This window comes from Cuculus canorus, chromosome 33 (genome assembly GCF_017976375.1).
Source record: "Cuculus canorus isolate bCucCan1 chromosome 33, bCucCan1.pri, whole genome shotgun sequence".
Lineage (NCBI taxonomy): Eukaryota > Metazoa > Chordata > Aves > Cuculiformes > Cuculidae > Cuculus > Cuculus canorus.
In genome coordinates this window covers 912,248-936,924 of record NC_071433.1, presented here as the reverse complement: position 1 = coordinate 936,924, position 24,677 = coordinate 912,248, and the positions used below count along the sequence as shown (strand labels likewise).

Here is a 24,677-nt window from a genome sequence, read left to right as displayed (position 1 = left end):
GGCTCTGGAGGGTCTTTGAGGGGTTGTGGAAGACCTTAAAGAGGTCCCATTGGGCTCTGGAGGGTCTTTGAGGGGTCGTGGAAGACCTTAAAGAGGTCCCATTGGGCTTTGGAGGGTCTTTGAGGGGTCGTGGAAGACCTTAAAGGGGTCCCATTGGGTTCTGGAGGGGCTTCGAAGGGTCATGGAAGACCTTAAAGAGGTCCCATTGGGTTCTGGAGGGTCTTTGAGGGGTCGTGGAAGACCTTAAAGAGGTCCCATTGGGCTCTGGAGGGTCTTCGAAGGGTCGTGGAAGGCCTTAAAGAGGTCCCATTGGGCTCTGGAGGGTCTTCGAGGGGTCGTGGAAGACCTTAAAGGGGTCCCATTGGGTTCTGGAGGGTCTTCAAGGGGTCGTGGAAGACCTTAAAGGGGTCCCATTGGGCTCTGGGGGGTCTTTGAAGGGTCGTGGAAGACCTTAAAGGGGTCCCATTGGGCTCTGGAGGGTCTTAGAAGGGTCGTGGAAGGCCTTAAAGGGGTCCCATTGGGCTCTGGAGGGTCTTCGAAGGGTCGTGGAAGGCCTTAAAGGGGTCCCATTGGGCTCTGGAGGGTCTTTGAAGGGTCGTGGAAGACCTTAAAGTGGTCCCATTGGGCTCTGGAGGGTCTTTGAAGGGTCGTGGAAGACCTTAAAGTGGTCCCATTGGGCTCTGGAGGGTCTTTGAAGGGTCGTGGAAGGCCTTAAAGGGGTCCCATTGGGCTCTGGAGGGTCTTTGAAGGGTCGTGGAAGACCTTAAAGGGGTCCCATTGGGCTCTGGGGGGTCTTCGAGGGGTCATGGAAGACCTTAAAGGGGTCCCATTGGGCTCTGGAGGGTCTTTGAAGGGTCGTGGAAGACCTTAAAGAGGTCCCATTGGGCCCTGGAAGGTCTTTGAGGGGTCGTGGAAGACCTTAAAGAGGTCCCATTGGGTTCTGGAAGGTCTTTGAGGGGTCGTGGAAGACCTTAAAGAGGTCCCATTGGGCTCTGGAAGGTCTTTGAAGGGTCGTGGAAGACCTTAAAGAGGTCCCATTGGGCTCTGGAGGGTCTTTGAGGGGTCGTGGAAGACCTTAAAGAGGTCCCATTGGGCTCTGGAGGGTCTTCGAGGGGTCGTGGAAGACCTTAAAGGGGTCCCATTGGGCTCTGGAGGGTCTTTGAAGGGTCGTGGAAGACCTTAAAGAGGTCCCATTGGGCTCTGGAGGGTCTTTGAGGGGTCGTGGAAGACCTTAAAGGGGTCCCATTGGGCTCTGGAGGGTCTTGGAAGGGTCGTGGAAGGCCTTAAAGGGGTCCCATTGGGCTCTGGAGGGTCTTAGAAGGGTCGTGGAAGGCCTTAAAGGGGTCCCATTGGGCTCTGGAGGGTCTTCGGAGGGTCATGGAAGACCTTAAAGGGGTTCCATTGGGTTCTGGAGGTCTTCGAAGGGTCATGGAAGACCTTAAAGAGGTCCCATTGGGCTCTGGAGGGGTCGTGGAAGACCTTCAAGAGGTCCCATTGAGCTCTGGAGGGTCTTGAAGGGTCATGGAAGACCTTCAAGAGGTCCCATTGGGCTCTGGAGGGTCTTCAAGGGGTCGTGGAAGACCTTAAAGGGGTCCCATTGGGCTCTGGAGGGGTCCTGGTGGACCCCTCAGATCATCTCTGTGGCCTCGTCTGGACTCGCTCCGACAATTCCATGTCTTTCCTGTGTTGAGGATTCCAGAATCCCTTCATCCCGGGATGAGGACAGAGGGATCTATTGGTGGTTGAGGGATCCTGGGATGAGGACAGAGGGATCCTGGGAATGAACCCAAGATCCAGGGAAAGGGGATCGATGGACACGATGTATAAATAGGCCCTCGGAGCTCCCTGGTGGTCTAGTGGTTAGGATTCGGCGCTCTCACCGCCGCGGCCCGGGTTCGATTCCCGGTCAGGGAAGAAGCCTCTCATTTTCCCTTCTTTTATTCCCTCTTTTTTTTTCCCCACCCCTGATGGAAACCTCATCTCCCAATCCCATCCCCACCTTTCCAGCACTCGCGGGGACTCCACGAGAAGCGCCGTGGGTTAAAAAAAAAAAAGAAGAATTAAATATAACCCCTGTGCTTTCCTATCGCGATAAAATCGCAACACAACAAAGGCACCGCTGGGATTCGAACCCAGGATCTCCTGTTTACTAGACAGGCGCTTTAACCAACTAAGCCACGGCGCCTCGTGGCTTAAAGGACCCCTATTTCCTCTCATCTGCGGTTTCAAACCCGCAGCCACGCGTGGTTTGTGCTTTGTCCTCGTGTCCCTCCGCCTTTCTACGCGTCTATCGCGATAGGGGACTGACTCGAGCCATGAAATTGCCTTTTGGAGGGTTCAAAAGGCGTCTGGAGAGGCTGTTTCTTAACCACCTCCTCGTTAGTATAGTGGTGAGTATCCCCGCCTGTCACGCGGGAGACCGGGGTTCGATTCCCCGACGGGGAGATTGGGAAGAGAACGTTTTCCGTTCCTTTTTTCACTCATTTTTTGTCCTTTTTTCCCCTCATTTTTTGCTTTACAAACCCTTCCAGGGCAGCAGAAGGAAAAAAGGGGAATGAGAGAGAACTGATTCGCTGAGAAGGGTCACGTAGACCTCTCGCAAACGGACCATCTCGAGTTAAGAAAACACAGGACTCAACTGATAAAGACCAAGTGGGAAAGTACCGAGAAGTTCCATCACCACGATCGGATCCTTCTGTGGACTCCCAGAATGAGCCCTCATTCCCACCACCATTGGGTCCTTCTGTGGACTCCCAGAATGAGCCCTCATTCCTCATGGCACCATCTCAAAGGGTGTTCACCATTCAAGGAGGTCCACCACGATCAGGACCTTCTGTGGACTCCGAGGAAGAGCCCTCCTTCCCACCACCATCGGGTCCTTCTGTGGACTCCCAGGATGAGCCCTCATTCCCACCACCATTGGGTCCTTCTGTGGACTCCCAGAATGAGCCCTCATTCCCCATGACACCATCTCAAAGGGTGTTCACCATTCAAGGAGGTCCACCACGATCAGGACCTTCTGTGGACTCCCAGAATGAGCCCTCGTTCCCCATTGCCACCATCTCAAAGGGTGTTCACCATTCAAGGAGGTCCACCACGATCAGGACCTTCTGTGGACTCCCAGAATGAGCCCTCATTCCCCATGACACCATCTCAAAGGGTGTTCACCATTCAAGGAGGTCCACCACAATCGGGTCCTTCTGTGGACACCTTTTCCTCTCATCCTATGGCTGTTTGGGAGAAGAAACCACCACCCACCTCTCCGTAACCTCCTTCCAGGCAGTCGTAAGTTGTGGGAATGTCTTCATTCAGCCTCGTCAGGTGGAAAATAAGGCTTAGGAGGGACCTGGGCTTGTTTTAGCCTGGACGAAAGGTTACCCACCACCAGACTGGGAGAGTTGGAGTTGCTCAGCATGGAGAAAAGGCTCCCGAGGAGACCTTAGAGGAGGTTCCAACCTGGAAAGGGGTTCCTGGAAAGCTGAGGAGGACTCATTTCTGCAGCAAAAAAAAGATGGGGCATGGAGTTAACAGGCCGGGGGCCTTCAACCAAGCCACGCCCCCCTCCATTTGACCACGCCTTTATTGAATGGCCACGCCCCTTCTCAATTGGCCACGCCCCCCTCCGCTGACCACCCTTCAGGCTCCCCCGCTCGCCATTGACCACCCTCAAGGCACCCCTTGACCACGCCCCCTGCCCTCTTGGCCACGCCCACTCCCTCACTGGCAACCTTCTCAAGTCCCATTGGCCACGCCCCCTCTACTGACCACCCTTTAGGCTCCCCTTTAGCCACGCCCACTCGTCATTGAGCACGCTCAAGGCTCGCCTTGACCACGCCCACTCCCCACCGACAACGTCCTCAAGTCCCTTTGGCCACGCCCCCTCTACTGACCACCCTTTAGGCTCCCCTTAGCCACTCCCACTCATCTTTGACAAAGCTCAAGGCTCTCCTTGACCACGCCCCCGGCCACGCCCCCTCACCACTGGCAACGTTCTCAAGTCTCTTTGCTGCCATTGGCTACGCCCACGCTCTACCCTTAGCCACGCCCCCTCTCCACCCCGCGCCCTGGCCTTGGCCACACCCCCCTCCGACCCGCGTTCACGCCCCCGCTTTTAATCCCCCGCGCGCGCTTCCCTTGGCCACGCCCCCGCCTTTAACCCCTGCGCGCGCTGCCCTTGGCCACGCCCCCCCTCCTCCCCCCTCCCCGCGCTGCCATTGGCGCTCGGACAGCGCTTTTCTATTGGTTCTCCCTCTCGGACCAATGACAAAGCGCCGTTTGGAGCCTCCGGTGGGTATATAACGAGCGGCGACTCCCGTGCGAACCCCCCATTTCCCTTTCAGCCATGTCTGGGAGGGGGAAACAGGGAGGCAAAGCTCGAGCTAAAGCCAAATCCCGTTCCTCCCGCGCCGGTCTTCAATTCCCCGTTGGTCGCGTTCATCGTTTACTTCGTAAAGGGAATTACGCGGAGCGCGTTGGAGCCGGAGCTCCGGTTTACCTGGCAGCCGTTATGGAGTATTTAACGGCTGAGATCTTGGAATTAGCCGGGAACGCCGCTCGGGACAATAAGAAAACGCGGATTATCCCCCGTCACCTTCAACTCGCCGTTCGAAACGACGAAGAGCTCAATAAACTCCTCGGGGGAGTCACCATCGCGCAAGGAGGGGTCCTTCCGAACATCCAGGCCGTGCTGCTGCCCAAGAAGAGCGAAAGCCATAAAGCGAAAGGGAAGTAAAAACCTCAAAAGTCCTTTTTTCCCCCCTTGTTTGGAAGCTGAAACGAAACAACGCAACACCAACAAAAAAAAGGCTCTTTTCAGAGCCACCCACAGCTTCAAGAAAAGGGCTGGAGGAGCAAAGCGAGGCTTAAGAAGCCTTTTAAGTCTTAAATCCCCCCCCCCAGAATATTGAGTTCAGGGAAAAAAAAGCACCGACGCCCTCAAATAGACCCCCAAAAAGGCGAAGTCCTAATTAAAAGGCTGAAATTAAGATGGGTTATAACAAAAGGAGGGACCTCTGAGCAGCGCTCTGCCAGGAGTCCCCCTGAGCCTCGCTAATTAAACAGCACAACGTTAATGAGTGGTAATTAAAGGCATCTCCGAAGAAAGGGGGGGGTTGAGAGCTCCAGGAGGCTCCAAAGTATCACCTCTGATTGGTCCATAGGGGGAAATGGCCTCAACCAATGGCCAAACGGCCCTTTGAATCCCCGCGGTTCGTTAGGGAAACGTTGAAGGGTGGGGGGGGAAAGGTGGAAAAAGGCAATCATGGAATGGTTTGGGATGGAAGGGAGACCTCAAAAGCTCAGCCGGTTCCAAACCTTTGGCTGCCATGAGCAGGGACACCTCCCACTGGGATCAGGTTGTTCTTTAAGCTCCATCCAACCTGGCCTTAAACCTTTCCAGGGATGGAGCAGCCACCACTGCTCTGGAAAACCTCTTCCAGGGCCTCCTCACCCTCCCATAAGGACATTCCTTCCCTAAGATCTCACCTCAATGTCTCCTCTTTCAACTCAAAACCCTTCCCTCTCATCCTATCCCCGCACTCCCTGATCAAAAACCCCCTCTGCAGCTTTCTTGGGAGCCCCTTTCAACCCTGGAAGGTGCTCTAAGATCTCCTCAGAGCCTTTTCCAGGCTGAACAACCTCAACTCCCTCAGTTTTGGCTTTATTTTGGTCGCTCCAACCTTCGTGTCATCTTCACGGCGAGATTCTAGAGAAGGAAAACAGCTCTGTATCCTTCTTGCGTTGAGTGGAAGTGCCATTCCCCACCCAAACGCAGCCCAAGCGTTTACGAACAGAACCACTTAGATTAAATATTAGGTGTTTCACAACGTTACTGCGTTTTAACCATCTAAAATCACTTATTTACGTAGGAAAAATATAATAGAAAATAACGTTAATCCTTAAAAGAGGGTCTTAAACGCTAAAATCCACTCACACAGCGTTTAAAAGACAAAGCGCTCATTCTGGAAGCGGCAACGAACGGAAGAACCTCCACCCCCGCAGTCTCAGCCTCACACTGAGCGGGAGCGGCTCTTTCGCGCGGGTTTATATAGCGCCGGAGCGGACCAGAGGGAAAACCGCGCGGCGGTGACGTCAGCGCGGCGCGCTTTCTCCCTAGCGCCGAAGCGGACCAGAGGGAAAACCGCGCCGCGGGGCCGCTCCGCGCCCGCTGCGACCAATGGGAGCGCAGCGGCGGTTTGAAGGCGAGAGCGGCCTTGGGGATCGGTAAACGGTTGGAAGAGGAGGAGGAGGAGGAAGAAAACCCTGAATAGTCTAAACCCCGCGCTTTGCCACTGAAAATAAAAGCAGCAAAAGAACTTCAAAGTCTATTTTAGAGCCCTCCAACCCCACACGCGACCAACGAGCGTCAAAGCGGCCCCAAATAAAGGGGATTTCGGCAGTAACCTCAACTCTTTTAATGAAAAAGTAGGTGGCTCTGAAAAGAGCCGTTGGGTTGAAGCGAAGCCGAGCGGGTTTATTTGGAGCTGGTGTATTTAGTGACGGCTTTAGTGCCCTCGGAGACGGCGTGCTTGGCTAATTCGCCGGGTAAAAGGAGCCGAACCGCTGTTTGGATCTCCCGCGAGGTGATGGTGGAGCGTTTGTTGTAGTGAGCCAAGCGCGAAGCTTCCCCTGCGATGCGCTCGAAGATGTCGTTGACAAAGGAATTCATGATGCCCATAGCCTTGGAGGAAATGCCGGTGTCGGGGTGAACCTGTTTCAGCACTTTGTAGACGTAAATGGAATAACTCTCTTTGCGGCTGCGCCGCCGCTTCTTATCCCCCTTTTTTTGGGTTTTGGTCACCGCTTTCTTTGAGCCTTTTTTAGGAGCGGGAGCGGATTTCGCCGGTTCGGGCATTGCGATGCGCTGAGTGCAACGGCTGCTGCGGAGTGAGAGGGAGAACGCGGGCGGCGCCGCTTTTATAGCGGCGTTATGCAAATGAGGGATTGAAGCGACGCGCGTTTCTATTGGCTGAGGGGGCGCCGCGGGTTCAGCCAATCAGAGAGCGCCGTTTGGATCCCATTGAGCGCAGCGGTGTAGGGGGGTGAAATATGGGTTGGGGGACCCAGAGGAGGTCCCGGAGAGGCGGAATCGGAGCTGTTTTGCCCCTGTGTGGAGGGAAAAGGGAGTGAAACCGGGACTGGGGGACCCAGAGGAGGTCCCGGAGAGGCGGAATCGGAGCTGTTTTGTCCCAGTGTGGAGGGAAAGGGGAGTGAAACCGGGACTGGGGGACCCAGAGGAGGTCCCGGAGAGGCGGAATCGGAGCTGTTTTGTCCCAGTGTGGAGGGAAAGGGGAGTGAAACCGGGACTGGGGGACCCAGAGGAGGCAGAGGCGATCCAGGAGAGGTGGAATCGGAGCTGTTTTGCCCCAGTGTGGAGGGAAAGGGGAGTGAAACCGGGACTGGGGGACCCAGATGAGGCAGAGGTGCTGCCCGAGACTCGGAATCGGAGCTGTTTTGCCCCTGTGTGGAGGGAAAGGGGAGTGAAACCAGGACTGGGGGACCCAAATGAGGCAGAGGGGTTCCCGTAAAGGCGGAATCGGAGCTGTTTTGTCCCAGTGTGGAGGGAAAGGGGAGCGAAACCGGGACTGGGAGATCCAGATCAGGCGGAGGGGTTCCCGGAGAGGCGGAATCGGAGCTGTTTTGTCCCAGTGTGGAAGGAAAGGGGAGTGAAACCGGGACTGGGGGACCCAAATGAGACAGAAGGGCTCCCCGAGACTCGGAATCGGAGCTGTTTTGCCCCGGTGTGGAGGGAAAGGGGAGCGAAACCGGGACTGGGGGACCCAGATAAGAGAACCTCCCAACCCCTCCCTCTTCCAAGCAGCGACCAATCAGCTCCGAGCGCGCCAAATTCAAATCTCCCTCCAGCGGGAAACGCCTCTTCGGTCTTAAATTACCATTACCCCTAATTAAACCCTCATCTTCATTAACACGAACAGACAACAAAACTCTGTGCACAGTGGGGCTGATTTTGGGGTCAATCTCGCAGGTTTTGGGTCTGTACTAGTTTCATATGGAGCATTGGTGGTTCAGTGGTAGAATTCTCGCCTGCCACGCGGGAGGCCCGGGTTCGATTCCCGGCCAATGCAACTCTTTACTCACTTCCCCCCCCCCATTTCATTTTGAATGAATATTCAGACCTTTTTTTTCCCCCCCAGAAACGCGAAGGACGAAAGGCGTTTCAATATAAAATTCTAAAATATGAAAAAAAAAAATTTTAAAATAGAAAGAAATTTATGTCAAAGTCTTAAATAGAAAGAGCCACGCCTGAAGCGTCCCTGGGTGGGCTCGAACCACCAACCTTTCGGTTAACAGCCGAACGCGCTAACCGATTGCGCCACAGAGACCGCGGCGGTGGCTCCGCCCCCGCAACACCTCCCACCCCTCCAGGGCCCCAATAAGGGGAGGGGTGGAAATAGAGGAGGGGGAAATAGAGGAAATAGAGGAGGGGGAAAGACGGGGGAAGGAAATAGAGGAGGGGGAGATAGAGGAAATAGAGGAGGGGGAAATAGAGGAAATAGAGGAGGGGAAATACGGGGGGGTGGAAATAGAGGAGGGGGAAACACGAGGGGGGAGAAAGGAAATAGAGGAGGGGGAATAGAGGAAATAGACGGGCAAATAGAGGAGAGGGAAAGACGGGGGGGTGTAAATAGAGGAGGGGGAAATAGAGGAAATAGAGGAGGGGGAAAGACAGTGGGGGTGGAAATAGAGGAGGGGGAAATAGAGGAGGGGGAAAGACTGTGGGGGTGGAAATGGAGGAGGAGAAACACGATGGGGGAGGAAGGAAATAGAGGAGGGGGAAAGACGGTGGGGGTGGAAATGGAGGAGGGGGAACACGAGGGGGAGGAAATAGAAGAGGGGGAAAATAGAGGAAATAGAGGAGGGAGAAAGACGGGGAGGGTGAAAATGGAGGAGGGGGAATGACGGTGGGGTGGAAATAGAGAAGGGGGAAACACGAGGGGGGAGAAAGGAAATGGAGGAGGGGGGAAATAGAGGAAGGGGAAAGACAGTGGGGGTGGAAATGGAGGAGGGCGGAAACACGAGGGGGTGGAAATAGAGGAGGGGGTATCGCCCCTCGGGGGGGACCCCCTAAAACACCCTCTAAAAGAGGCCAAATGAGGGGCCTGAGGCTAAAAATGTGAATTTAAAACGTTGGTTGGAGGGGAAATCCTAAAAATCTGAAAGGGAGAATAGCAGTGAAAGAGGCAAAAAGCTACAACTTCCCGACGAGGATGGGATTCGAACCCACGCGTGCAGAGCACAATGGATTAGCAGTCCATCGCCTTAACCACTCGGCCACCTCGTCTTCCGGCCACGGAGTCTCTCCGGGCACCTATGGGATAGGGGGAATACGAGGGAAGGGGCGTGGCTACGGGAAGGGGGCGTGGCTTACCGGGGAGGCGGTGCCAAGGGCATTGGCGGCGGCGCAGAGCGCGCACGGGGATGTAGCTCAGCGGTAGAGCGCATGCTTCGCATGTATGAGGTCCCGGGTTCAATCCCCGGCATCTCCACCAGAGTGGGCGGGACTCGACTCTATTTTTAAGGTCAGTTCCTGACCCTTCTCCTCTCTTTTTCCCACCCAGCAGAGAAAAGGAACCCTTTTAACCCCATTTCATGACCCTTCTCCTCTCTTTTTCCCACCCAGTGTGGAAGAGGAACCCTTTTAACCCTATTTTATGACTCCCCATCCCTACTTTTTCCACCCAGTGTGGAAGAAGAACCCCTTTAACCCTATTTTATGACCCTTCTCCTCTCCTTTTCCCACCCAGGAGGGAATTGGAACCCCTTTAACCCTATTTTATGACTCCCCATCCCTACTTTTTCCACCCAGTGTGGAAGAAGAACCCCTTTAACGCCATTTCCTGACCCTTCTCCTCTCTTTCTCCCACCCAGGAGGGAAGAAGAACCCCTTTAACCCCATTTCCTGACCCTTCTCCTCTCTTTCTCCCACCCAGGAGGGAAGAAGAACCCCTTTAACCCCATTTCCTGACCCTTCTCCTTTCTTTTTCCCACCCAGGAGGGAATTGGAACCCTTTTAACCCCATTTCGTGACCCTTCTCCTCTCTTTTTCCCACCCAGCAGAGAAAAAGAACCCTTTTAACCCTATTTCATGACCCCTCTCCTCTCCTTTTCCCACCCAGAAGGGAATTGGAACCCTTTTAACCCTATTTTGTCTGATTATAACTTGCCAAAAGCAAAGAAACAGGCGGCTTCCTCACCAGCAGAGTGGCGCAGCGGAAGCGTGCTGGGCCCATAACCCAGAGGTCGATGGATCGAAACCATCCTCTGCTAATTCCACTTTTCTCCCCACTATTTTTCCCCTTATTTCTTCACCTCTTTCCTATTTCTCCTCTATCCTCAACACCTCCGACGCGCAGAAGCCTCAAATTCTCTCTCTCTTCCCCCCCCCCAGTCCAATCTCTTTTGCAGCTCAGCACATCCTCAAAATATAATTGGGATTATTAAGAAGTCGGGAAGAGTCTGAACCGCTCGCGCGGCTCTTCCCACAGGAAATACGGCTTTATTTCTTCCAACGCTTCTCAAAAGCCTTTCATGCGGTCCCACACAATATCCTCTTCTTGAGCACTTATTAACTGAATTCGAGGGATGTTGAGCGCTTATTAACTGAATTCGAGCGACTTTGAGCTCTGATTAACTGAATTTGAGTGAAATTGAGCTCTGATTAACCGAATTTGAGCGATGCTGAGCTCTGATTAACTGAATTCGAGCAATATTGAGCCCTTATTAACTGAATTCGAGTGACATTGAGCTCTGATTAACTGAATTCAGGTGATATTGAGCACTTATTTACCGAATTTGAGAGACATTGAGCTCTGATTAACTGAATTCAAGCGATATTGAGCGCTGATTAACTGAATTCAGGCGATATTGAGCTCTAATTAACTGAATTCGAGCGATGTTGAGCACTTATTAACTGAATTCGAGCGACATTGACCACTGATTGGCTGAATCCGAGCGACACTGAGCTCTGATTGGCTGAATCCGAGCGACACTGAGCTCTGATTGGCTGAATCCGAGCGATACTGAGCTCTGATTGGCCGCGAAGCAGCGCTTTCCCATTGGCCCTGAGGGAGAAGCGGACGCGGTGAGCGCAGTTCTCACTCAGGTCCGCCGCGGGGGGGGGGGCCGCCAGCGCCGCAGTCTCCGCTCTCCATTTCCCGCCATAGACTCATAGAACGGTTTGTGTTGGAAGGGGCCTTAAAGATGACCTCTTTCCAACCCTCAGCCGTGGGCAGAGACACCTCCCGCTGGATCAGGGGTTCCTCAAGGCTCCATCCAACCTGGCCTGGAACCCCTCCAGGGATGGGACAGCCACAATTTCCCTGGACCACCTATCCCAGTGCCTCCCCGCTCTCATAGGGAAGAAATTCTTCCTAATGTCCAGTCTAAATCTGCCCATTTCTCCATCCCATCCAGGTCCCTCTTGGCCTGGTTGAACCTCCTGATGTTCTCCAGCCCCACTTCTCCATCCCATCCAGGTCCCTCTCGGCCTGGGTTGAACCTCCTCTCTGTTGAACTCTTTCTCTGTGGTCTCTACGTGTCTCCAGGTTGGAAGTATGTGGAGAAGGGATAGTGGGGTCCCCTCAGAGCCCGGATAGCTCAGTCGGTAGAGCATCAGACTTTTAATCTGAGGGTCCAGGGTTCAAGTCCCTGTTCGGGCGAAACTCTTTTCATTCCCACTTTTCCCCCTCTTCCAAAAACTGATTTAAAAGGGCCTTTTTTTTTTGCCCTCCTCACACCCCCTCTTTTTTTTTTGGGGGGGTTCTGAAGGGGGGTTGGGGGGGGGTTTGGGGCGCGGTGGAGGCCCGGGGGGCCCCGGCGGTCCCATGGTGTAATGGTCAGCACTCTGGACTCTGAATCCAGCGATCCGAGTTCAAATCTCGGTGGGACCTGAAAACGGGGGGAGTGGTGTGTTCGTCACCCCTTTTATCCTCTCACCCTTCTGTCACCCCCCGTGTCCTCCCAGTTGTGTCCCAGTCCCTCCCAGTTGCCTCCCAGTCCATCCCAGTTGCCTCCCTATCTGTTCCAGTCCCTCCCAGTTGCCACCCAGTCCCTCCCTGTCTATCCCAGTTGCCTCCCAGTCCATCCCAGTTCCCTTCCAATCCCTCTCAGTTGCGTCCCAGTCCCTCCCTCTCCATCCCAGTTGCCTCTCAATCCCTTCCAGTCCATCCCAGTTCCCTCCCAATCCATCCCAGTTGTGTCCCAGTCCATTCCAAGTCCCTCCCTGTCCATCCCAGTTGCCTCTCAGTCCCTCCCAGTTCCCTCCCAGTCCAACCTAATTGCCACCCAGTACCTCCCAGTTCCCTCCCTGTCCATTCCAGTTGCGTCCCAGTCCCTCCCTGTCCATCCCAGTTGCCTCCCAGTCCCTTCCAATCCCTCCCAGTTGCCTCCCAGTCCATCCCAGTTGCCTCCCAGTCCATCCCAGTTCCCTCCCCCTCTGTCCCAGTCCCTTCCAATCCATCCCAGTTCCCTCCCAGTTGCCACCCAGTCCCTCCCAGTCCATCCCAGTCCATCCCAGTCCCTCCCTATCCATCCCAGCTGCCTCCCAGTACCTTCCAGTTCCCTCCCAGTCCGTCCTAGTTGCCTCCCAGTTGCCTCCTAGTCCATCCCAGTTGCCACCCAGTCCCTCCCAGTCCCTTCCAATCCCTCCCAGTCCATCCTAGTTCCCTCCCAGTCCATCCTAGGTCCATCCCAGTTCCCTCCCAATCCATCCCAGTTGTGTCCCAGTCCATCCCAGTCCCTCCCAGTCCAACCTAATTGCCACCCAGTCCCTCCCAGTTGCCACCCAGTCCCTCTCAATCCCTCCCAGTTGCCTCCCAGTCCCTCCCAGTCCCTCATCCATCTCCACGCTGGGAAGCGCGAGGCCAACGCGGAGCAGATTTCCCCTTCCCGGAAGACTCTCGGGAACATTTTTCCCTCTTTCCCGTTGGGATCCGACGCCGGAAAAAGCGCTTCTTAGAAACCAAACGGACTTCAACGCATCCCAACGAAGCCTTTAATTCCCGCGGCCGTGGCGGTTCGGAGCCACGCGCGGCTCCGACCCCCAAAGCGCCTCCTTTGGCCCCAAAGAGGTCCTCTCCGGGCACTCCAGGAGGGGACGCGGCGGTGGCTTTGTCTTCTACAGGTGGACCTTCATATCCCGGATGGCCTCGTAGAGGTGGCGGTGGAGGGGAACGTAGGACTTCCGGCGGTCATCGCGGAAGAATAAGGGATCGGAGATGACGGTGGGGTCAAAGCCTTCCTTGACCAATTGGCCTTTGCACTGCTTGAAGGTCCCCGTGACCTCCAGAGCGTCCTGTGGAGATGGAGGGGTTGGAATCGGGAGGACATCAACTGAGGGTCTCCAGAAGGATCTGCACATGGATCCATAGGTTGAGGGTCTATGGAAGGATCTGCACATGGATCCATGGGCTGAGGGTCTCCAGAAGGATCTGGAGATGGATCCATGGGCTGAGGGTCTCCAGAAGGATCTGGAGATGGATCCATGGGTTGAGGGTCTACAGGAGGATCTGCACATGGATCCATGGGTTGAGGGTCTCCAGAAGGATCTGCACATGGATCCATGGGCTGAGGGTCTACAGGAGGATCTGGAGATGGATCCATGGGCTGAGGGTCTCCAGAAGGATCTGCACATGGATCCATGGGTTGAGGGTCTCCAGAAGGATCTGCACATGGATCCATGGGCTGAGGGTCTCCAGAAGGATCTGCACATGGATCCATGGGTTGAGGGTCTCCAGAAGGATCTGCACATGGATCCATGGGCTGAGGGTCTCCAGAAGGATCTGCACATGGATCCATGGGCTGAGGGTCTCCAGAAGGATCTGCACATGGATCCATGGGTTGAGGGTCTACGGAAGGATCTGGAGATGGATCCATGGGTTGAGGGTCTACGGAAGGATCTGCACATGGATCCATGGGCTGAGGGTCTACAGAAGGATCTGGAGATGGATCCATGGGCTGAGGGTCTACGGAAGGATCTGGAGATGGATCCATGGGTTGGGGGTCTCCAGAAGGATCTGCACATGGATCCATGGGCTGAGGGTCTCCAGAAGGATCTGCACATGGATCCATGGGCTGAGGGTCTCCAGAAGGATCTGGAGATGGATCCATGGGCTGAGGGTCTCCAGAAGGATCTGCACATGGATCCATGGGCTGAGGGTCTCCAGAAGGATCAGGACATGGATCCATGGGCCACCAACCTGGATCCGGATGAAGACGGGGGCGGCGTAGGTGGGCAACGTGTCCCTGGTGAAGGCGTAGAGGTTGTCACCCTCGAAGGAGGTCCCATCCTTCAGGCAGATGGCCGCCATCCCACACCTGCCCTCACACCCTGCCAACAACGCCGGAAGGAACCGTTGGGGCAACCAAATCCTCTCGGGCCCTTCCTGGTGGCCACGTGGACCATCAGGAAGACCTCTCCGTGGCCACTTGGACCACGATGGGACCACCATGAAGACACATCCTTTACCCAAAGCAATGTTAGAAGCCCCAATGGTCCATTTTGGCCTCATTTGTGGCCACTTGGACCATGATGGGACCACCATGAAGACACATCCTGTGCCCAAAGCAACGTTGGATGCCCAAATGGTCCATTTTGACCTCATTTGTGGCCACGTGGACCATGATGGGACCACCATGAAGACACATCCTTTACCCAAAGCAACGTTAGATGCCCATATGGTCCATTTTGACCTCATTTGTGGCCACTTGGACCATGATGGGACCACCATGAAGACACATCCTTTACCCAAAGCAACGTTAGATGCCCATATGGTCCATTTTGACCTCATTTGTGGCCACTTGGACCACGATGGGACCTCTTGGTGTACCTGAAACACCACCAAGTGCTTCTCTTGGCCACCCGAGTCCCCTTTTGCCCTTCCTGGTGGCCACGTGGCCCATCGTGAAGACCTATCGGTTGCCCCAAAAGGCCACCAAACGCCTCTTTCCCGCGTTGGCCTTTTCTTGGTGACCTCTTGGACCATCGCAGGGCTACGGTGGTGCCCCCAAAACGACGTCAACCGCTCCATTTGGGCCACTGAGTCCCCTTTTAACCTTCTTGGTGACCACCACAGGAGGTCCTCATGGGTCAAAGCCACTCCAGAAGCTCATTTTGGGTCAATAAGTCTTCTCTGGGTGGTCACGGTCCCACTGGGTGGACTACAATACTCACCTGGAGTGACTCTAGAAGCTTCTTTGGGCCAACCCAGTCCTGGTTTACTCTTCCCGGTGGCCGTTTGGACCATTGTGGTGGAAACCACGAGCCCAGAATGGTCCTGAGCTCTTATTTTGGGTCAAGGTGAGAAGAAGCGATGGGAATCGACGGTTGGTTTGGAGGTGGTCTTCCATTCTTGGCTTCTCGGTGGCCACCGGGACCACCGCAGGGACGTATCTTTGGGCTTCCTGGTGGCTCCTCAGACCACGTTGGGGCGAAAGGTGAGCGGGTTCTTCTTCTCCTTGGTGGGATCCACCCCCATCACTCACCTGGAACAGCCACTCCGTAGACGTTGACCTCCTGGATGAAGTTGACCATGGCGAGAGTGGCTTCCACCTCCGTCGTGGCCACGTTCTCCCCTTTCCAACTGGGATAAAGAAGAAAGGATGAAGCTTTGAGAAGGTCCGAGGTGGTATCGCCCCTACGGATGTGGACAACCCACTGACCGGAAAGTGTCTCCTACACGATCTTGGAAGTAGAGGAACCTTTCGTGGTCCATCCGGAGGAGGTCACCGCTATTGAAATAAGAGTCGCCTTTGACCAAGACGTCCCTCAAGATCTTCTTCTCCGTCTTCTGGGCGTCGCCGGCGTAGCCGTGGAAAGGGGCGTTCCTGGTGATTTTAACCACCAACAGCCCCGTCTCCCCTTCCGGGTGGGAAAGGAAGGATGGAAGCCCATCAACGAGTGGAGAACGTCACCTCCACGTCCCACCAGGGAGGACTTTCCCGTTCCTTTGAGGCATTTCTGGGGTTTGCTTTCCACCGAGAGTTTGGGGAGAAGGTCCGGGAGGTGGTTTGGATGGACCTCCAACCTCCCTTTCCTCCTAAAAGGGTCATGGGAAGGATCTTCGTACCGGGATGGACGCGGATGCAGAGCCCTCGCTCGTCGCGTTGGGGTCGGTCCTCCTCCACGTTGTATTTGATCAGTTCAAAGGGAACGAAGAACTGGAGGAGAGGAGAACCACAGAAGAACCAAACCCATCCTTGAGTCAACGTTGGCCAACAAAGCAGAAGGGACTGTTTTGGGGGATCCTGGAGATCCGTTGATGGTTCCACCACCCTTTGAGGAACCCATTGACCGTTCCACCACCCTCTGAGGAACCCATTGAGTGTTCCACCACCCTTTGAGGAACCCATTGACCGTTCCACCACCCTCTGAGGAACCCATTGACCGTTCCACCACCCCCTGAGGAACCCATTGACCATTCCACCACCCCCTGAGGAACCCATTGACCGTTCCACCACCCTCTGAGGAACCCATTGACCGTTCCACCACCCCCTGAGGAACCCATTGACCGTTCCACCACCCTTTGAGGAACCCATTGACCGTTCCACCACCCCCTGAGGAACCCATTGACCGTTCCACCACCCTTTGAGGAACCCATTGACCGTTCCACCACCCTTTGAGGAACCCATTGACCGTTCCACCACCCCCTGAGGAACCCATTGACCGTTCCACCACCCTTTGAGGAACCCATTGACCGTTCCACCACCCCCTGAGGAACCCATTGGCCGTTCCACCACCCTCTGAGGAACCCATTGACCATTCCACCACCCTCTGAGGAACCCATTGACCGTTCCACCACCCTCATCACCCCTTTGAGGAACCCATTGACCGTTCCACCACCCCCTGAGGAACCCATTGATGGTTCCACCACCCTCTGAGGAACCCATTGACTGTTCCACCACCCCCTGAGGAACCCATTGACCGTTCCACCACCCCCTGAGGAACCCATTGATGGTTCCACCACCCCCTGAGGAACCCATTGACCGTTCCACCACCCCCTGAGGAACCCATTGACCGTTCCACCACCCCCTGAGGAACCCATTGACCGTTCCACCACCCTCTGAGGAACCCATTGAGTGTTCCACCACCCTTTGAGGAACCCATTGAGTGTTCCACCACCCTCTGAGGAACCCATTGACGGTTCCACCACCCTTTGAGGAACCCATTGATGGTTCCACCACCCCCTGAGGAACCCATTGAGTGTTCCACCACCCCCTGAGGAACCCATTGATGGTTCCACCACCCTTTGAGGAACCCATTGACGGTTCCACCACCCCCTGAGGAACCCATTGAGTGTTCCACCACCCCCTGAGGAACCCATTGATGGTTCCACCACCACCTTGAGGAACCCATTGGCTGTTCCACCACCCTCATCACCCCCTTGAGGAACCCATTGATGGTTCCACCACCACCTTGAGGAAGGCGTTGGCCCTCCCCACCGCTCCGATCTTCCCGGTGTAGTTGATGAAGCCGGCGTTGCCCTCGGTGGCTCCGTAGAACTCCCAGATGGAGATGGCCCCGAAGCGTTGGAGGAACTCCTTCCACACCTCCGCCCGTAACCCATTGCCCACCGCCATCCTCACTCCGTGGTGGCGATCGTTGGGGCGCTGTTGGGGGTTGGGGTTGTCCGGAGGGTCACCGCGGCCCCACCTGAGCCCCCTCCGGTGGTCCTCGGGGTGGTGGGGTCGTACCTTCGGGGTGTGGCAGAGGTACCTCATCAGTTCTCCCACGTATTGGATGACGGTGACCTCATAGCGGCGACAGTCGTCCCAGAATTGAGAAGCCGAGAACTTGGTCCGTAGGGCCATGGTGGCTCCTGGGGGGGGAAAGAGATGGGGGTGGGGACCTCTCCTCTATCTCCTGTTTCTCCTGTTTCTCCTGCCCTCTGTCTGTCCGTCCGTCCGTCCCTCCATCCATCATCAACCTCCATCCATCCCTCCATCCATCCATTGTTCATTGATCTCCATCCCTCCATCCATCACCAATCTTCACCCCTCCATCCCTCCATCGATCTCCATCCATTCTCCATCCATCCATCCATCACCAATCTTCATCCCTCCATCCATTCCTCCATCGATCTCCACCAAGAACCCCAAAAAAGACCCAAACGAGCCCCAAAAGGGCTCCTCAACCCAAGGAGAACACCAAAAGTCATGGGTGGAGGCACCAAGAACCCCAAAAGAGACCCAAAAGAGACCCAAAAGTGCTCCTCAACCCAACGGGAACCCCAAAAGTCATGGGTGGAGGCACCAAGAACCCCAAAAGAGACCCAAAAGAGACCCAAAAGGGCTCCTCAACCCAATGGGAACCCCAAAAGTCATGGGTGGAGGCACCAAGAACCCCAAAAGAGACCCAAAAGAGAACCCAACGCACCCCAAAAGAGACCCAATGCACCCCAAAAGAGACCAAATGAGCCCTAAAAGTGCTCCTCAACCCAATGGGAACCCCAAAAGTCATGGGTGGAGGCACCAAGAACCCCAAAAGAGACCCAAAAGAGACCCAACGAGCCCCAAAAGGGCTCCTCAACCCAAAGGGAACCCCAAAAGAGACCCAAAAGAGACCCAAAAGTGCTCCTCAACCCAACGGGAACCCCAAAAGAGACCCAAAAGAGACCCAAAAGTGCTCCTCAACCCAACGGGAACCCCAAAAGTCATGGATGGAGGCACCAAGAACCCCAAAAGAGACCCAAAAGAGACCCAACGAGCCCCAAAAGTGCTCCTCAACCCAACGGGAACCCCAAAAGTCATGGGTGGAGGCACCAAGAACCCCAAAAGAGACCCAAAAGAGACCCAAAAGAGACCCAAAAGGGCTCCTCAACCCAATGGGAACCCCAAAAGAGACCCAAAAGAGACCCAAAAGTGCTCCTCAACCCAATGGGAACCCCAAAAGAGACCCAAAAGAGACCCAAAAGTGCTCCTCAACCCAACGGGAACCCCAAAAGTCATGGGTGGAGGCACCAAGAACCCCAAAAGAGGCCCAAAAGAGACCCAAAAGAGACCAAATGAGCCCCAAAAGGTCTCCTCAACCCAACGGGAACCCCAAAAGTCATGGGTGGAGGCACCAAGAACCCCAAAAGAGACCCAAATGGAGAGACCAAAAGAGACCAAATGAGCCCCAAAAGTGCTCCTCAACCCAACGGGAACCCCAAAAGTCATGGGTGGAGGCACCAGGAACCCCAAAAGAGACCCAAATGCACCCCAAAAGTGCTCCTCAACCCAATGGGAACCCCAAAAGTCATAGGTGGAGGCACCAAGAACCCCAAAAGAGACCCCAAAGAGACCCAAAAGAGACCAAATGAGCCCCAAAAGGGCTCCTCAACCCAACGGGAACCCCAAAAGCCATGGGTGGAGGCACCAAGAACCCCAAAAGAGACCCAAATGCACCCCAAAAGAGACCAAATGAGCCCCAAAAGGGCTCCTCAACCCAACGGGAACCCCAAAAGAGACCCAAAAGAGACCCAAAAGTGCTCCTCAACCCAACGGGAACCCCAAAAGAGACCCAACGAGCCCCAAAAGTGCTCCTCAACCCAACGGGAACCCCAAAAGTCATGGGTGGAGGCACCAAGAACCCCAAAAGAGACCCAAATGCACCCCAAAAGAGACCAAATGAGCCCCAAAAGGTCTCCTCAACCCAACGGGAACCCCAAAATCTCCCTCCCTCCCTCCCCCCCTCCCTCCGTGTCCCCTCCGGGGCTGTTCCCGGTGGTTACGTACCGACCTCCAGACACCCTCCGAGGCCAACGAGGAGAGCGGCCGAGTGGTAGAGCGGAAGCGTCGTGTAGACCACATCGTCCGACCTCAAACCGCAGAGACGCCCCATGTTGGCCACCAAGAGCAGCTTCAGCTCCGTGATCAGCGCCGCCTTCGGGAGCCCTACGGGAGCCAAAGGTCCTCTCCTTGGAGGTCCTCCTCGGAAGAGGAGGTTCCAACCCCATCCCAACAAGGATGGATCCATCCCTGGGGTCCTCCGGGTCTGAGGAACCTCATCCAGATGGAGCTGTGTGGGACCTCCGTTGGGTTCAGGGTTGGAAGAAGGAGGTCCAACTCCACTGGGTTGGAAGAAGGAGGTCCAACTCCATTGGGTTGGAGGAAGAAGGAGTTTCCATTGAGTTGGAAGAAGGAGGTTCTACACCATTGAGTTGGAGAAGGGACGTCCCACCCCATCCCAACAAGGATGGACCCAGAGGCTCAATGAGTCTCCATCCCTGGTGTCCTCCAGGTCTGAGGAACCTCATCCAGATGGAGCTGTGTGGGACCTCCGTTGGGTTCAGGGTTGGAAGAAGGAGGTCCAACTCCGTTGGGTTGGAGAAGGGATGTCCCACCCCATCCCAACAAGAATGGATCCATCCCTGGGGTCCTCCAGGTCTGAGGAACCTCATCCAGATGGAGCTGTGTGGGACCTCCGTTGGGTTCTGGGATGGAGGAAGGAGGTCCCATTCCATTGAGATGGACGAAGGAGGTCCCACTCCGTTGGGTTGGAAGAAGGAGTTTCCACCCCATTGAGTTGGAGAAGGGACGTCCCACCCCATCCCAACAAGGATGGATCCAGAGGCTCAATGAGTCTCCATCCCTGGGGTCCTCCAGGTCTGAGGAACCTCATCCAGATGGAGCTGTGTGGGACCTCCGTTGGGTTCAGGGTTGGAGGAAGGAGGTCCCACTCCATTGGGTTGGAAGAAGGAGGTCCCATTCCATTGAGATGGAAGAAGGAGGTTCCACCCCATTGAGTTGGAGAAGGGACGTCCCACCCCATCCCAACAAGGATGGACACAGAGACTCAATGAGTCTCCATCCCTGGAGTCCTCCAGGTCTGAGGAACCTGAAGAACCTCATCCAGATGCACTCATGTGGGACCTCCTTGGGCTTCAGGGTTGGATGAGGGATGTTCCAACAAGGACAGATCCAAAGCCGTGGTGGATCTCCATCCTTGGAGACACCCAACATGGACACAACCAGGAAGAACGGTGGTCCGGGTGGACCCGTAGTCATCACCGTTGGAGAAAGACCTCCACAAAGACCTCCAACCTCCTTTGTCTCCTTCTCCGTCACCACCCAAACCCTCTTCCAAAGTCTCCGTTCTCCACGGAGAGAACGTTCTCCAACCCCTTCCTTCTCACCGGTAGTGCCGGAGGTGAAGATGTAGACGGCTTTGGAGTCGGCGGTGACGCCGTCGCGGTGGTGGGAAGGTGGAGGTTCATCAGATGCCACCTGGATGGTGGGAAGAAGCGCCGCCACGCCCGGAGTGGGCGACTCCGAGCTCAGGTAGAAGACACGGACACCGTCGCTCCGGAGGGACGGGAGAACCTCCTCCACCACCGCGTGGAGCTCTGAGAGAAGAGCATCGTTCCGATGGATCGTTCTCCACCGGGAGAACCCAATGGGGTCAAAAAGGTCCTCAATGGGTTCCTCAACCCAATGGGAACCCCAAAAGAGACCCAAAAGAGACCCAAAAGTGCTCCTCAACACAACGGGAACCCCAAAAGAGACCCAAAAGAGACCCAAAAGTGCTCCTCAACCCAACGGGAACCCCAAAAGAGACCCAAAAGAGACCCAAAAGTGCTCCTCAACCCAATGAGAACCCCAAAAGAGACCCAAAAGAGACCCAAAAGTGCTCCTCAACCCAATGAGAACCCCAAAAGAGACCCAAAAGAGACCCAAAAGTGCTCCTCAAGCCAATGAGAACCCCAAAAGAGACCCAAAAGAGACCCAAAAGTGCTCCTCAACCCAATGAGAACCCCAAAAGAGACCCAAAAGAGACCCAAAAGTGCTCCTCAACCCAATGGGAACCCCAAAAGAGACCCAAAAGAGACCCAAAAGTGCTCCTCAACCCAACGGGAACCCCAAAAGTCATGGGTGGAGGCACCAAGAACCCCAAAAGAGACCCAAAAGAGACCCAAAAGTGCTCCTCAACCCAATGGGAACCACAAAAGAGACCCAAAAGAGACCCAAAGAGACCCAAAAGTGCTCCTCAACCCAACGGGAACCCCAAAAGAGACCCAAAAGAGACCCAAAAGGGCTCCTCAACCCAACGGGAACCCCAAAAGAGACCCAAAAGAGCCCCAAAAGTGCTCCTCAACCCAATGAGAACCCCAAAAGAGACCCAAAAGAGACCCAAAAGGGCTCCTCAACCCAATGGGAACCCCAAAAGAGACCCAAAAGAGACCCAAAAGGGCTCCTCAACCCAATGGGAACCCCAAAAGTCATGGGTGGAGGCACCAAGAACCCCAAAAGAGACCCAAACGCACCCCAAAAGTGCCCCAATGAACCCCAAAAGGGACCCATTGCACCCCGAAAGGGACATAATGATCCCAAAAGGGACCCATTGCACCCCAAAAGTGCCCCAATGAACCCCAAAAGGGACATAATGAACCCCAAAAGGGACATAATGAACCCCAAAGGGCACTCAACACACCCTAAAAGGCCCCCAAGGAACCCCAAAAGGCCCCCAATGAACCCCAAAAGGGACCCATTCCACCCCAAAAGGGACATAATGAACCCCAAAAGGGACCCGATGAACCCCTAAAGGGACCCATTGCACCCCAAAAGGGACATAATGAACCCCAAAGGGCACCCAACACACCCTAAAAGGCACCCAATGAACCCCAAAAGGCCCCCAATGAACCCCAAAAGGCGCCCATTGCACCCGAAAAGGGACATAATGAACCCAAAAGGGACATAATGAACCCCAAAAGGGACATAATGAACCCCAAAAGGGACATTATGAACCCCAAAGGGCACTCAACACACCCTAAAAGGCCCCCAAGGAACCCCAAAAGGCCCCCAATGAACCCCAAAAGGGACCCATTCCACCCCAAAAGGGACATAATGAACCCCAAAAGGGACCCGATGAACCCCAAAAGGCACCCAAGGACCCCCTAAAGGGACCCATTGCACCCCAAAAGGGACATAATGAACCCCAAAGGGCACCCAACACACCCTAAAAGGCACCCAATGAACCCCAAAAGGCCCCCAATGAACCCCAAAAGGCGCCCATTGCACCCGAAAAGGGACATAATGAACCCAAAAGGGACATAATGAATCCCTAAAGGGACCCAATGAACCCCAAAAGGGACCCATTGCACCCCAAAAGGGACCCATTCCACCTCAAAAGGGACATAATGAACCCAAAAGGGACATAATGAACCCCAAAAGGCACCCAAGGACCCCCTAAAGGGACCCATTGCACCCCAAAAGGGACATAATGACCCTAAAAGGCACCCAAGGACCCCTAAAGGGACCCATTGCACCCTAAAAGGGACCCATTCCACCCCAAAAGGGACCCAATGAACCCCAAAAGGGACATTATGAACCCAAAAGGCACCCAAGGACCCCCTAAAGGGACCCAACGAACCCCAAAAGGTCACCCAACACCCCCTAAAAGGCCCCCAATGAACCCCAAAAGGCCCCCATTGCACCCCAAAAGGGACCCAATGAACCCCAAAAGGGACATTATGAACCCAAAAGGCACCCAAGGACCCCCTAAAGGGACCCAACGAACCCCAAAGGTCACCCAACACCCCCTAAAAGTCACCCAAGGACCCCCAAAAGGGACATAATGAACCCCAAAAGTGACCCAACGAACCCCAAAAGGGACATAATGACCCTAAAAGTCCCCCAAGGACCCCCCGCAAGGCCCCTCACCGCGCGTGCTGAGCAGCAGGCGGGCGCCGGCCGTGGCCACGGCGCGGCGCAGGGCGCGTCCCCGCAGGTGGCAGTTGACGCAGGCCATGGCGCAGCCCAACTTGGCCAAGGCCAACCAGGTCCAGACGTAGGCGGGCTCGTTGGTCAAGAAGACGGCCACGCTTTGACCCGGCCGAAGCCCCAGGTGCTCCCGGAAGACCTTGGCCGCTTGGTTGCTCCTCCGTTCCACGTCGCCGTAGGTCCACACTTCGTCTTGGAAGAGGAGGCAACGGCGCCGCGGGTGGCGCCGCGCGTGGCCTCGGAAGACCTCAAGGAGGGTAACGGGCGGGCGGCGGTTGAGCCGACGACGACACCGCAACGAAGATCTCGTCAACGCCACGAAGGCCATGAGGTCAGGCCAGAGGTAAGGGACCAAACGAGTGGCCGGGACCACCAGGAGGACCAAAGCGGCCACCACGGCCGCCGTCACGGCTCCCCAGCCCGGCATCGCCGCCGCCGCCACAAGACAAGGTCCACCCCAAAGCGGACCTTGCCCCGGCGTCCCCGGGGATGAGGGGTGGGGTTGTTTACTTGGCTGCCGTCCATGGTGGTTGGTCCTCCTCCGTCGTCCTCGTGCTCTTTGGAGCTTCCGGTCACTCGGGGCGGGGGAAGGGATGGGGGTGGAGGCCAAGCGGGAGCGCCAGCGGGGATCTGCCCGTGGCCCAACGTCTCCATCCAACCCGAGAGCGCCATCCAACGATCACCTCTCCGTCCACTCCAACATCTCCATCCGCTCCAACATCCCCATCCTTTTCTTCTTCTTCTCCCCTTCTTCATCTCCCCTTCTTCTTCTCCCCTTCTTCTTCTCCCCTTCTTCTTCTCCCCTTCTTCTTCTCCCCTTCTTCTTCTTCTCCCCTTCTTCTTCTTCTCCCCTTCTTCTTCTTCTCCCCTTCTTCTTCTTCTCCCCTTCTTCTTCTTCTCCCCTTCTTCTTCTTCTCCCCTTCTTCTTCTTCTCCCCTTCTTCTTCTTCTCCCCTTCTTCTT

At 55.4% G+C, this 24,677-nt stretch overlaps 3 protein-coding genes and 10 non-coding genes across 13 annotated transcripts; 8 read left to right on the top strand and 5 right to left on the bottom strand.

Annotated features, from left to right (window-relative positions):
• Positions 1-1,842: 1,842 nt before the first annotated feature.
• On the top strand, positions 1,843-1,914 carry TRNAE-CUC (transfer RNA glutamic acid (anticodon CUC)). Its single transcript has one exon. It is a non-coding gene; the product is annotated as a tRNA-Glu (tRNA).
• Positions 1,915-2,111: 197 nt separating this feature from the next.
• On the bottom strand, positions 2,112-2,185 carry TRNAT-AGU (transfer RNA threonine (anticodon AGU)). Its single transcript has one exon. It is a non-coding gene; the product is annotated as a tRNA-Thr (tRNA).
• Positions 2,186-2,373: 188 nt separating this feature from the next.
• Positions 2,374-2,445, top strand: TRNAD-GUC (transfer RNA aspartic acid (anticodon GUC)). The gene has a single exon. It is a non-coding gene; the product is annotated as a tRNA-Asp (tRNA).
• A 1,829-nt stretch (positions 2,446-4,274) lies between these two features.
• On the top strand, positions 4,275-5,902 carry LOC104066813 (histone H2A type 2-C). The gene has a single exon (XM_054052349.1). The coding sequence runs from the start codon at positions 4,343-4,345 to the stop codon at positions 4,730-4,732; it is 390 nt and encodes a 129-aa protein (XP_053908324.1). The 5' UTR covers positions 4,275-4,342; the 3' UTR covers positions 4,733-5,902.
• A 478-nt stretch (positions 5,903-6,380) lies between these two features.
• On the bottom strand, positions 6,381-6,907 carry LOC104066913 (histone H2B 5). The gene has a single exon (XM_009569632.2). It carries the CDS (start codon positions 6,851-6,853, stop codon positions 6,473-6,475), a length of 381 nt encoding a protein of 126 aa, XP_009567927.1. The 5' UTR covers positions 6,854-6,907; the 3' UTR covers positions 6,381-6,472.
• Positions 6,908-8,013: 1,106 nt separating this feature from the next.
• Positions 8,014-8,084, top strand: TRNAG-GCC (transfer RNA glycine (anticodon GCC)). Its single transcript has one exon. It is a non-coding gene; the product is annotated as a tRNA-Gly (tRNA).
• A 184-nt stretch (positions 8,085-8,268) lies between these two features.
• Positions 8,269-8,342, bottom strand: TRNAN-GUU (transfer RNA asparagine (anticodon GUU)). The gene has a single exon. It is a non-coding gene; the product is annotated as a tRNA-Asn (tRNA).
• Positions 8,343-9,219: 877 nt separating this feature from the next.
• TRNAS-GCU (transfer RNA serine (anticodon GCU)) lies at positions 9,220-9,301 on the bottom strand. Its single transcript has one exon. It is a non-coding gene; the product is annotated as a tRNA-Ser (tRNA).
• A 133-nt stretch (positions 9,302-9,434) lies between these two features.
• TRNAA-CGC (transfer RNA alanine (anticodon CGC)) lies at positions 9,435-9,506 on the top strand. Its single transcript has one exon. It is a non-coding gene; the product is annotated as a tRNA-Ala (tRNA).
• Positions 9,507-10,215: 709 nt separating this feature from the next.
• Positions 10,216-10,287, top strand: TRNAM-CAU (transfer RNA methionine (anticodon CAU)). Its single transcript has one exon. It is a non-coding gene; the product is annotated as a tRNA-Met (tRNA).
• Positions 10,288-11,605: 1,318 nt separating this feature from the next.
• Positions 11,606-11,678, top strand: TRNAK-UUU (transfer RNA lysine (anticodon UUU)). Its single transcript has one exon. It is a non-coding gene; the product is annotated as a tRNA-Lys (tRNA).
• Positions 11,679-11,837: 159 nt separating this feature from the next.
• TRNAQ-CUG (transfer RNA glutamine (anticodon CUG)) lies at positions 11,838-11,909 on the top strand. Its single transcript has one exon. It is a non-coding gene; the product is annotated as a tRNA-Gln (tRNA).
• Positions 11,910-13,009: 1,100 nt separating this feature from the next.
• On the bottom strand, positions 13,010-24,189 carry LOC104057647 (long-chain fatty acid transport protein 2-like). The gene is made up of 10 exons (XM_054052318.1): positions 23,656-24,189; positions 21,132-21,341; positions 19,732-19,890; positions 17,710-17,834; positions 17,431-17,625; positions 16,086-16,176; positions 15,679-15,877; positions 15,502-15,599; positions 14,217-14,347; positions 13,010-13,312 (listed from the first exon to the last, which is right to left on the bottom strand). The coding sequence occupies exons 1-10, from the start codon at positions 24,140-24,142 to the stop codon at positions 13,136-13,138; spliced, it is 1,872 nt and encodes a 623-aa protein (XP_053908293.1). The 5' UTR covers positions 24,143-24,189; the 3' UTR covers positions 13,010-13,135.
• Between the last annotated feature and the right edge of the window lie 488 nt (positions 24,190-24,677).

What these genes read in the sequence shown, in the direction of transcription:
- LOC104066813 (XM_054052349.1), top strand. Translation starts at nt 4,343, where the DNA reads ATGTCTGGGAGGGGGAAACAGGGAGGCAAAGCTCGAGCTAAAGCCAAA.
- LOC104057647 (XM_054052318.1), bottom strand. Translation starts at nt 24,142, where the DNA reads ATGCCGGGCTGGGGAGCCGTGACGGCGGCCGTGGTGGCCGCTTTGGTC. An exon ending in CCTGCTGCTCAGCACGCGCG is followed by an intron (nt 21,342 to 23,655) that starts GTGAGGGGCCTT and finishes CTCTTCTCTCAG; the next exon opens with AGCTCCACGCGGTGGTGGAG. An exon ending in ACCTCTGCCACACCCCGAAG is followed by an intron (nt 17,626 to 17,709) that starts GTACGACCCCAC and finishes AACCCCCAACAG; the next exon opens with CGCCCCAACGATCGCCACCA.
- LOC104066913 (XM_009569632.2), bottom strand. Translation starts at nt 6,853, where the DNA reads ATGCCCGAACCGGCGAAATCCGCTCCCGCTCCTAAAAAAGGCTCAAAG.